A 12,435-nucleotide genomic window follows, 5' to 3' on the forward strand; every position below is an offset into this window, starting at 1 on the left:
AATTTAAAAAATTCTCCCTGTAACTGTCCTATGAATTGTCTTACTTCCTTCTATGTTGCCCTTACATTGTATACTGTATATTATGCCTGGTGTATTTTTTAGTATCTTGTATGTTGTATCCAGTATGTGTTTAATAAATCCGTCACTATCTGTAGTAAATTTGTTGTTTTAAATTAGCATGCATTTGATATCTGCTATATAGTCTGCAATTTTTGTTCATGTATTCCATAACCTAATAAAATGTTGTGAGTGAGTAATAATCCTAGAATTATGTCCAACTTTTCATCCAAGATTCTCAAAGCACCTTACAATCATTAGCAGCCAGATTCTGCCACCACGAACTCTCATTGAGCAGCACCTTAATTCACAAGTAGCTTTTTCAATTAAACTACGCTGAGTGAAGTACTGTAATATCGAATGTCAGGGTAGCAGCATCTGGCCGTAAATACTTAACTGTCATAATACCCCTGTGAGGTAGAAATTATTATAAATTATACATTTTACAACTGAGGAAACTGAGATCCCAGTTCAGCAAAGCACTTACAAGTTTAAAGTCCCATTGACATCAATGGGAGTTAAGCAAGTGCTGAAATGCTTTACTGAATCAGGGCTTGAAGTTGAGGAACAGAGAGTAGCAGATCAGTAGCAGACCTGGGAAGTGAGCTGTAGCTCACGAAAGCTTATGCTCAAATAAATTAGTTAGTCTCTAAGGTGCCACAAGCCCTCCCTTTCTTTTTGCGGATACGGACTAACACGGCTGCTACTCTGAGACCTGGGAAAAGAACCCACGAGAATACTTTGTTCTCTGAGGTGTTTACTACTGGATTGCTTGACGTATGTGAAACTGTACAAATACTGACAGGTTTCAGAGTAGCAGCCGTGTTAGTCTGTATTCGCAAAAAGAAAAGGAGGACTTGTGGCACCTTAGAGACTAACAAATTTATTAGAGCATAAGCTTTCGTGAGCGATGAAGTGAGCTGTCGCTCACGAAAGCTTATGCTCTAATAAATTTGTTAGTCTCTAAGGTGCCACAAGTCCTCCTTTTCTTTTTGTACAAATACTGGTTTCAGAGTAGCAGCACAGTTGTTAGTCTCTAAAGTGCCACAAGTCCTCCTTTTCTTTTTGTACAAATACTGGTTTCAGAGTAGCAGCACATTTGTTAGTCTCTAAGGTGCCACAAGTCCTCCTTTTCTTTGTACAAATACTAATGCTCATTAGGACATTCTCTATAGTACCTGGACTCTCATAGCAGGCAATGATTAGTCACTGAATATTGATGAGTTCCCCATGGACAGAGAATGGAGCCTCCAGTAATGAAGAAGCCAGAGGTAACATAGGACTTGAATCTTTGCGTGCACCAGCGTTTTAAGATTGAGTAGAGCAGCTCCAATCTCACGTTTGTAAGTGGGAGCCGTGGAAGGCACAGGGCAGGGAGAAGGGCAATAGAGGGGCTTGCTCCCTCCTCGCACTGGGGACTGGAAAGGCCTGAGTTAGACCATGTCTACACTAGTACTTATGTTGGCAAAACTTGTGTGTCTCAGGTATGGGGGCGGCGGGGGGGGGGGAAATGATCACACCCCACGGGCCACACGTTTTGCCAGCATAAGCACTTGCGTGCACAAGGCTAGGTCCGTGGGAGGTGGTCAGGGAGCTGGTTTTATTGTGTGGACGGGAGAGCTCCCTCTCCCCTGGACAAAATGGGCCTGGGCCAGCCGCCCAGCTGTCTGGGCCGAGGTGGGCCGCTGTGAGCTTCAAGAGCAGGACTGGTGGCACCTTAGCGACCAACCCATTGAGTTGCGCAGACGCTTTCCTGGGCGACAGCTGCCTTCGAAGGCCGCTCCCCGCAGGGGCGAGGGGCCCTCGACATCTGACTACCCAGCGCGGAGGGAGGCTGAGGGCCAGAGCCAGGCATCTCCCCCCTCCCCCCACAGCAGGCAGGGGCTGTGAGAGCCGGAGCAACCCCCAGCCTGTGCCGGGGGGGGGGGTGGAGGCTCCTTTTTGGAGGTGCCCACGTGTGCCCAGGGCGGAGGAGGAGGAGCTGGCGGGAGGGGATTTGGGAGAAAGCTGGCGGCGTGGGTCTGAGCCAGGCATGAGGTGGGGGAGGGGAGAAGGGATGAAGCGGGGGGGGGAGCAGGGGGAGGCACGGGGCGGGCGGGGGAAGGGAGAGCATGGGGGAGGGGCGGGGCCTGCGAGGGGAGCGGCTCCCCTCCTCCCTGTTGTTTGTTCATGGGCGGGACCAGGCATCCCCGCCGCCTGCCCCGTTCGTTGGGGAGAGTCCATTGAACGTGGCGAGAGGGGGGAGTGGCGGGCTGCGCGGCGTGGTTGAACGCAGGCGCTCGGCCCTGGTTCCGGGAGAGCCCGTGCCCGGAGGCGCAGCCAGGGGAGGCCGTGGCAGTCGGGGACGCTGATCGGATCGCTCGGCTCAGTCTCCCCCCCCGGGTCGCGGCGGGGGATGGTGCCTTCCGCAGCGCGCGCCTTGCTCCCGCGGTTCGGCTGCTCTGACGCGGGAGGGGACGTGAGCGCCAGGCTGGTCCCTGGGAGCGCGGGCCTCGGCTCCGCACGGACGGGACCATGTCGGCGGGCGGGGAGGAGCTCAAAGTGCCCGAGGAGATGTTCAAAGATGTCAAGTTCTTCGCTGTGGGAGACATCGACCCCAAGGTACCGGGTCACCCCCCCCGCTGGGCACTGTGGGTTCTTCCACCGCTTCCCCGCGCGGCTCGCGCCGGTGACAGCCGTGGGAGCTCGCGCCGCTTTAAAGCTCGCGCCGCGCAAAGGTGGGGCGGTGGGGAGGGACTCGCGCCCTCTCTGAGCGGGCTGCGGGCGCATGGGCTGCAGCCTGTGTCTAGCCGCGGAGCCGGCCGGCCGCCCGCCCCCCCAGTGCGCAGGCCCCAGAGCAGCCTGCGCCGAGCGACCGGGACGGGGCTGGGGAGAGGGACTTCCTGCGGAACAGGGGGGCGGGCCGGGAGCTGCTGCTGCGCCCGCGCCCGACCGAGCCAGTGCCCCAGGCCGCTGGGACAGCGCTGACCCCGGCCGCTTCCGACGGCGCCCGTCCGCGGGCTTGGCCCCCCGGCAGCCCCCTCTCTGGGCGAGCCCGTGGGCGCGGCCCCCCGACAGCCCCCCACCGTCCTCTGGGCCAACCCGCGGATACAGACTCCCCCACAGCCCTCCCTTCCCTGGGGCCAGCCTGTAGCCCCGGCCCCCCGACAGCCTCCTCCTTCCCCTCTGCCCCTCCCCCGGCCAGCCCGTGGGCACTGACCCCACTGACAGGCAGCTCCCCCTTGCCCATCACCAGGCGGCCCATACAGATCCCACTGACAGACCCCTTCTCCCCATGCCCCAGGTCACAGCCACTGGCGGCCTTTCTCTCCCTGTATGCTCCACGCCAGCCTGCAGGCACTGACCCCATTGGCAGACCCTTCCGACCAGCTCCAAGCCATGGGCGCTGACTGCTCCCTCTCTTCCATGCCCCCCCCCCCAGGTTGCAGGGATTGACCCCATTGACAGACCCCCTTCAGGCACACACCCCCCATACCAAATTCCAAGCTATGGGCACTGACTCCACTGATAATTCCTCCCCGCAGCACCCGACCATGGGCACTGACCCCAGTGGCAGCTCTCTTCCCCAATTCCAGATCATACTGGTCATATGCAGAAAGTTAGCTTGTGGGGGATGGAGAACGTACAGAGAACATTGTCGTGTTCTTGGATTGAAAATGAATACACTTTAACATGTGTGGACTAGGCATGTGATCAGACTACTTAGTTACTATAATTGCACATAACTTTGTTAAAGCAGGCTGTTATTACTTTTTTGCATGGGGAAAAATGTGATTTGGGGGCTTTTTAGGACTTGTTATAGTTTCATATGATAAACTTGAAACATTCATCTCTGGAAGTATTAGAATTGTATAAAAAAAACCTATCGTAACCAACTGCTGGAGTTGATGAAAAGAACTTTTCTCTACTTTAAGTAAATCAGAATATTCTTGCAGTCTAACTTCTTCACAAAGTTTTGGCTGAATGTCAGTAAGTAGCACACAAGGCCCCAGTCAGACCATTCTAAGAAATCACAAACATTCCAGGAGTGAAAATAAAACAGAACTTGAAGTACCACCTGCAGGGATACATGTGGAGGGATGGGGGGGGCAGCAGGTGGTGTTGTCAGGGCAGGAGGTTTCTAAATGGTAGGGTGCGCTTGCATCAGAGACAAAATAAAAAATGGCAGAGTTTTCAGAGACAATTTACCTAGATTTGTTCTGTTTTTGTAGCTATAATACTATTAAACACATGCACCAAAAATGTTTTTATAATTAAAGTAGCAAAGTAAAGCACCCAAAAGATAGCAAATGCCAGAATTAATGTTGCCTGTGCAACCTAAATTCAGCCCCCTTGTGCATATGCATTATGAAAAGTTTTTAATTATATGATCATGTATTATTTTTTCCATACAACCCCTGCTGCATTCCTTGCAAGTATGGATGTTGCTTACTTAATGAGCGGCTAGCTATTCAATATTTTTTTTTATCTTCATTGTTCAATGTGTGTGACCCCATGCCTTATTTACTGCACACTATTCAAACTCTGCTATGGAGACAGAATTATTATTTTTCTCAAGGGTATTTCTGTGGTGCCCCTCACTATAGTGTTAAAGTGCTTCACAAACATATATTAATTAAATCTTCACAATGCTGCTGTGAGGTGAGGGGGTGGTATTATCCCCATTTTACAAATGCAGTCTTAATTTTGTCTTTTCCTAACTTTTGAGTGCTTGACTTGGCAATGTTAATAATGGTATTTCAGTATAGCTTTTTATGTATATCTTTCTAGGTTTTTAAAAAAGCAAACTAAAAAACAGAAATTCCAACATGTGGTATTATATTGACACCCACAGTGGTCATCAGCAGGGTTGGAACCTTTAGATCCAATGAAGAGATCTCCGCTATTGTTGGAACAGACCTCCATTATGGAGTAACTAATAGCAGTCGTAGTTTGTCATCCTCTGTGTGGACCAACACCTTTGCCAGTTGGTTTCATAGATATTTGCTGACAACAGAGGGATAGTTAGTCTCAGCAATCATAAGTTCTAGTCCAGCCTGTGGAGTGGAATGTACCCTACTAGGCACAGACTCTCTGGCAATTCGTCCCAAGCATGAGCCCTTCTACCCTGTCCCTCTTTCAGTCTTGTTTCTTTCCCACTCCTACTTCCTTGTCCCATTCACACTTTTCTTACCCTTTCAGTCCCAGTCTCCCCTTTTCAGGCTTCTCATCAGTCTCTCCTCATTCCCACACCCAGTCCCCATTTCGCCTCTTCCAGCTCCTCATCTGATCTGTCTCTCCCATCTTCCCACTCCTGCCCCCTGCTCCTTGTCCCAAATCTCTTTGCCCAGCCAATTCTGGTTCTCCCCTCACATCATAGCTCCTTGTCAGATTTGTCTCCTTGCCCCATCCCTGTACACACTGGTCCTACTCCGCTCCCTGTCCAGTGTCAGTGAACCCCCTGCTTCCATCAGCAATGTGGCTGACTGTCCCAGTCCTCCTCCAACATATCCCTTACCAGCTCTCCACCCCAGTTTGCTTGCCCAACCAGCCTTCTCTTCCCTTCCAGCTTTCAGTCTCAGCAGACGGCTCCAAAGCATCGGGACATTAGAGCGGTTCAAAGAAAAGGTTGCCAGAATTTTTTAACATGGACAAAACAATCTTTTAGTTTCTAGTCTGGTTCTCGTAAATGACTGAATGGTTTTGGGGCCATTGCTGTTCAACATTCATAAACAATCTGGAAAAGGGGATAAAAGGTGAGGTGGAAAAGTTTTCAGGTGATGCAAAATTACTCAAGATAGTTAAGTCCAGTGGTTCTCAAATTGTGGATTGGGATCCCAAATTGGGTCACGACCCCATTTTAATGGGGGTGCCAGGGCTGGCTTAGACTTGCTGGGACCTAGGACCAAAGCTCAGGCTTCAGTCCCCCCTCCTGGGATCGCATAGTAATTTTTATTGCCCAAAGGGGGTCACGGTGTAATGAAGTTTGAGAACCCCTGGTTAAGTCAAAGCACACTGAAGAGTTACAAAGGGATCTCACAAAACTGGGTGACTTGGCAACAAAATGGCAGATGAATTTCATTGGTGTAAATGCGAAGTAATGCATATTGGAAAACATCACAACTATACATACAAAATGATGGGGTCTAAATTAACTATTACCACTCAAGAAAGAGATCTTGGAGTCATTGTGGATAGTTCTCCGAAAACATCCACTCACTGTGCCAAGGTAGCCAGAAAAGCTAACAGAATGTTAGGAGCCATTAGGGCAGGGATAGATAATAAGACAAAATATTATAGTGCCACTATATAAATCCATGGTATGCCCACACCTTGAATACAGCGTGTAGTTTTGATCACCCTGTCTCAAAAAAGGTATATTAGAAATGGAAAAGGTACAGAGAAAGCCAACAAAAATGATTAGGGGTATGGAACAGCTCCCACATGAGGAGAGATGGAAAAAATTGGGAATGTTTGGTTTGAAGAAGAGATTAATAAGAGGGGATAGGATAGAGGTCTCTAAAATCATGACTGGTGTGGAGAAATTGAACAGGGAGGAGTTATTTAACCCTTCACAGAGCAGAAGAATTAGGGGTCACCCAATTAAATTCATACATAAGAAAGTACTATTTTCACATGATGCACAGTCTACCTGTGGAACTCGCTACCAGCGGATGTTTGTGAAGGCCAAAAGTATAACTGGGCTCAAAAAAGAATTAGGCAAGTTCATGTAGGATCGTTCCACCGGTGATTATAAACCAAGATGATCAGGGATGCAACCCCACGCCTTGGGTGTCCCTGTGCTTCTGACTGCCAGGTGCTGGAACTGGACAAAAGGGCCTGTTCTATTCATTCCCTTAGAAACATCTGGCATTGGTTGCTGTCAGAAGACAGGATACTGGTCTAGAAGGACCATTAGTCTGACCCAGTATGGGCATTCTTACGTACTTATGAAATTTTCCAAAATAATTCAGTTTGAGGGAGAAACTCTGCATGTAAAATTTCACCAAATGGTTAAAGTTTGGCAAAGTTATAAGCAACTGAAAACAGGGTCTTTTAATGGGCAGTGTGGGGCAAACTTAGTATTAGGCAGTGCTACCAGCCTTGCCTACAACATAATTATGTTTTCTATAAGAAAATAAGAAGAGAACTAAGTGAAATATTACTTCTCCAACCCCGAAGGGTTGTTAATGTTGCTACATTAATATTTTTCTCAAACCAAAAATTATCAGATGACCTTTTGATTTGTCTTGCTCTTTGGTTTTTAGGTTATTCAGCTTCTGAAAGCTGGGAAAGCAAAGGAGGTTTCTTATAATGCACTGGCTTCACACATTATTTCGGAAGATGGGGACAATCCCGAGGTTGGAGAATCTCGTGAGGTTTTCGATCTTCCTGTGGTAAAGGTGAGTAACTACTGTATAACACAGTAGAAAAGTTAATATAAATTGTTTTCCAGTGTAATTAATTGTAATTTGGGGTTTTTTTAAAGTATCATTCATGTTCATCTGATGTGTGAAGAAAATGGGGGAAGAGGTGTCTAACCTGCTCTAAATTTGGTGCCCAACTTGTTTTCTGAATGACAGTTAGAGGATTTCAAAGCTTTGTATAACTCTTTTACCACCACTGTACTCTTCCCCCCCCTTTTTTTTGGTTATTAGTTGCCTGTTTGTTCTCATTGTCCTTCCCAATTTTTTTTATCACCTTCGCCTTTCTTCTTCCTCAGTTATCTAGGGTGATGTGGTCCTAGTCACTTCACAATTATTTGGCCTGGGAAAGTCTGTCTGCAGTTGCTGGCAATAAAATACATCAGTTTCTATTATAAAAAGTAGTCTGCATATACATTTCTTCTTCACATGCACATTCTGAGATCTGTTTTTTTAAAAAGTAAAGCCTAAGTAGATTCCATATAAATCTCAGTGTTGCCAGCTTTTGTGATGTTATTGTGAGTCTTTTGGTACTTTTTCTTAAAGTGCAGGAGTCTTGTGAGTACACCAGAATCTCAGCTTTCATTTAAAAAAAAAAAAAAAAGTATGTTTCTTGATTTCAGGTTTGTGGAAATAAGCTTGAAAATGTGAACCTAATTATTTCAGAGACAGAAAGTCAATATAAAAATCTTAGAATATATTATTTTAAAAATCTCATGGTTTGGGGATGAGAGGTCATGACTCATGATTTTTATTATTATTTTTTTTAATGCTAGAAGTTGGCAATACTGAATTCTGGTGGCTCGTAATATATTGTACAGTACAACTTCAGAGTTACAAACACTAGAGTTACAAACTGACCAGTCAACCACACCTCATTTGGAACCGGAAGTATTCAGTCAGGCAGCAGCACAGGAAAAAAAAAAGGCAAATACAGTACTGTGTTAAACATAAAGTATTCCCCGCCCCACTAAAAAAAAAAGGGAAAGCAGCATTTTTCTACAAAGTAAAGTTTAAAAGCTGCCTTAAGTCAATGTTCAGTTGTAAACTTTTGAAAAAAAAACAACCATACTGTTTTGTTCAGAGTTAAGAACATTTCAGAGTTACGAACAAGCTCCATTCCCAAAGTGTTTGTAAATTTCAGGTTTTACTGTAGTACATGGGTTTGCATGACGCTGGAGAAATACAAGAAAACTAACAGGACATAGTGGAAGTCAAAAATGAAATATCATTAGGAGCAGATTTCTATTTAAACACAAATCAAACAAGTCCATTTTGGCTCTTCAGTTTAGTAATAGTGATGATAATACTTTACTAATACAGCTCTCTTTACAATGCTTTTCATCTGTGAGATCAATGGAAGGGGAGTATCATTTCTCCCCATCACATTTTGGGGTGCAATCCAGATCAGTGGGGGGTTGTTACCACCTGCCTTCAACATGGGGTGCCTCACTATGCTTTGCTGCTGTAGCTCCCAACCTGGGCCCCTAACAAACAGTATGCAGGTCACATCCTGAGCATCTGTATAGCTGCAGCCTGCCAGCCACGCTCCAGTCACACTCTGGCTTCCACCAGCCTTGGGTACCACTTGGAGGATGACCCCAACCCACTCCCAGTCCCAGAATTTCCCCCAAACGTGTGTTCTTCACTGTCCAGCTGTCTCCTGGACAGTTCAGATGTTAGAGGTCTGTTGCCCCTATAAGGGATCAGTATCCAACAGTTTGCTTTTTAACTGGAGATGCCCAGGCAGTTCAATTTAAATACAACACTAGATTTAAATACAACACTCGTTCACCTGCATATCATATATCATACCAATGTGATATATGCCATCATGTGCCAACAATGCCCCTCTGCCATGTACATTGGCCAAACCAAACAGTCTCTACGCAAAAGAATAAATGGACATAAATCTGACATCAGGAATCATATAATTCAAAAACCAGTTGGAGAACACTTCAGTCTCTTGGTCACTCAATAACAGACCTAAAAGTGGCAATTCTTCAACAACAAAAACTTCAAAAAATGACTCCAATGTGAAGCTGCAGAACTGGAATTAATTTGCAAACTGGTTACCATCAGATTAGGCCTGAATAGAGACAGGGAATGGTTGGGTCATTACAAAACCTAAACTTAATTTCCTCAATACTAATTTCTCCCTACTGTTACTCATACCTTCTTGTCAACTGTCTGTAATGGGCCACTCTCTTACCACTTCAAAAGTTATTTTTCCTCCCTTGGTATCCTGCTGTCAATTGATTTATCTTGTTAGACTGACCTCACAGTTGGTAAAGCAACCCCCCCATCCTTTCATGTATTTGTACCTGCTCCTGTATTTTCACTCCATGCATCCGATAAAGTGGGTTCTAGCCCATGAAAGCTTATGCCCAAATAAATTTGTTAGTCTCTAAGGTGCCACAAGGGCTCCTCATTGTTTTTGGTAACACTGGATTAGTTTTGATCAAAGGTTAAAACAATTTTCTTTAACTACAAAGAGAGATTTTAAGTGAGTACAGGTATGAGGCATTAAAATCAGAAATGGTTAAAAGAGAAATAAAGATAAAACGTTTTCTAGTAGCTAAAACTTAGCAGGTTTCAGAGTAGCAGCCATATTAGTCTGTATTTGCAAAAAGAAAAGGAATACTTGTGGCACCTTAGAGACTAACAAATTTATTTGAGCATAAGCTTTCGTGAGCTACAGCTTACTTCATCGGGTGCATTCAGTGGAAAATACAGTGGGGAGATTTATATACACACACACAGAGAACATGAAACAATGGGTATTACCATATACACTGTAAGGAGAGTGATCATTTAAGATGAGCTATTACCAGCAGGTAGGGAGGGTGGGGGGAAGGAAGAAAACCTTTTGTGGTGATAATCAAGGTGGGCCATTTCCAGCAGTTGACAAGAACGTCTGAGGATGTCTGAGGAGAATCCTTACACGTTCCCAGCAATGGGGCTGACCAAATTCTCAGGTCAGAACCCTTTCAGAGTCCAGAGTCTGGTTCCTTTGCTCTCTTAGGTGAAAGAGAGCGAGAGAAAGATACGGCGAGAAAGAAAGTTAGAATACCTGGGTTGTTTTTGACCCTCGCTTATAATCTAGTCACCCTTTGAAATGCATCTTCCTGACGGTTACCCCTAGATAAAATTTCTTTTCACTTTGAGGATGGAGACAGGGAGTCTCATGGTGAGAGGTTCCATGTTACTTCTTAAAATGCAGATTGATCTGTTCTTGCTCCCCTCCGGTGCCAAAGAATGGCCACTTGACCAGTGATTGCCAGTCAGCTTTGATGAAACCTAGCTAGAGGCGTTAGCTTGTCATTTGTCTTTAAGGAACAAGTTTACTCCTCCCAGACTTGTCTGGTAAACACATTTCAGTCATAGTTTTAGCTTATGTTCATAACTTTACCTGTAATGTTGCTACTCACATTTCACCATGATATTATTGACCAGTGAGTTATGAGATTTCAAATGATACATCAAAAGGCATATGTTATACAATGATTATTACACTAGTGTGTTGGGTGTAAATAGAGGGTTGCATTTGGTCACACGCCCCCCTTCATAGATGGGGAAACTGACACAAAATTGTGTGGCCTTGAGACACTTCCCTGCCAGTCACACACACAGCTGGGAAACAGACCCCAGGTTCCAGATTTTTACCGATTCCGGTGCGAAGAGGCGAATTAGGGGTTTGTGGGACCCTGGGCCAGAGCAAGTGGGGATCCCCTGTTCCCCCTCCACTCCTGCGCTCCTGCCAGGGAGCTGATGTGGGGACATCCCCCGCCCACCCTCTCCCCCTCCCCCGGTACTCCTGCCAGGGAGCAGGGTTGGGGCACGTGGGCTTCCCCCGCTCCTCAGCAGGAGCACCAAGCAGGTTGGGGCACGGGGGCACCCATTTTTCTGGGGACCCTCAATTGGCTGGGGCCCCTGGGCACAGATTCCGTTGACCCAGTGGCTAATCCACCACTGCCGGTCCCCTATCCATGCTGCTTCTCTAACTTCTATCTCTTCTGGTAACTCAGTGCCCCTGCTTTTGTATACAGTAGATATGGATCTGTTCTGCTGAGGCACTTGCAGACACATTGTATGCTATGGCTGATTGTTTGCATGGAATGCTCTGTGGCTTACTTCTGTATTCACAAACATGGAGGTTGCTGAAAGTCTAAGGTGCAGAGGAAGGGCTTAGAAGCATTAACAGTGCTTTCCACTTCCTAATGGCTTTAATTTAAATAATTTCATGTAGTAGTACTAACTTTTTTAAAACATTTGTCAAGTAGAAGGGCAGCACTTCTAAGCTGTTTAATCTGATCTGATAACATCATAGTGTGAGCTTGTAAATCAAGAAGATAAGCCTAAGTATGAAGAGAGAGGGAAATCAAAGGGATTAAAAGTAGTTATAGTGTGTGGCTAAAATGGGGAAAAGAAATAGAGAAAATGGAAAAGGTAAAGCTGAAAAAAGTTTAAGGAAAAACAAAATGAATCTTTGGGAGGGGGGAGAGGATTAAATCCTCAAAATAAATACATATATTTTGAATTCTTCATATCTTTAAGGGAGTCCAAATATATGGTGTTTAAAGCAGGGGTCTGGAAGTCAGGAAACCTGGGTTCTGTTCCAATCTTTGCTGCTGACTTGCTCTGTGACCACTAATTTTTTGTGCTTCAGTTTATCTGTGTTTAAAAGCTAGTAATATCACCTGGGCTGTTGTGAGGATTAAGTAAATTGTTTATAAAGCTCTTGGTGATCTTAAGATGAAAGGTGTAGAACTGAAGAGTGGTTTTAAAATGAATACAGACAGAAATCAAACTATTATTTGTGTGTGTTGCTGCAGATACTTAACTAAAATTTACTTCATTAATTTTGTCTTGCAGCCTTCCTGGGTGATTTTGTCTGTTCAATGTGGAGCTCTTCTGCCGTATCCTTCCTATTGAGTTGTTCAAATTGTAACATACGTATGAAAAATATGTAAAA

General features: G+C 45.6%; 1 protein-coding gene across 5 annotated transcripts in view; it reads left to right on the forward strand.

Moving 5' to 3' along the window:
- The first annotated feature begins 2,248 nt into the window (after positions 1 to 2,248).
- Positions 2,249 to 12,435, forward strand: part of PAXIP1 (PAX interacting protein 1) — a 93,593-nt gene continuing 83,406 nt past the window's right edge. For 2 of the 5 annotated variants that reach the window (XR_005291213.2, XM_038390989.2), the window contains exons 1-3: positions 2,254 to 2,658; positions 7,305 to 7,439; positions 12,336 to 12,379. Coding sequence is in view for 4 of the 5 variants with exons in the window: in XM_038390989.2 (XP_038246917.1) it covers positions 2,572 to 2,658; positions 7,305 to 7,439; positions 12,336 to 12,379 (266 nt within the window). In the remaining variant the exon portion in view is untranslated. Of the gene's footprint in view, positions 2,659 to 7,304; positions 7,440 to 12,335; positions 12,380 to 12,435 lie in introns of all 5 variants that reach the window. The other 3 variants (XM_043509654.1, XM_043509653.1, XM_038390991.2) reach the window with 3 other exon arrangements.

The sequence above is a fragment of the Dermochelys coriacea genome, chromosome 2, assembly GCF_009764565.3.
Source record: "Dermochelys coriacea isolate rDerCor1 chromosome 2, rDerCor1.pri.v4, whole genome shotgun sequence".
In the NCBI taxonomy this organism is placed as follows: Eukaryota; Metazoa; Chordata; order Testudines; family Dermochelyidae; genus Dermochelys; species Dermochelys coriacea.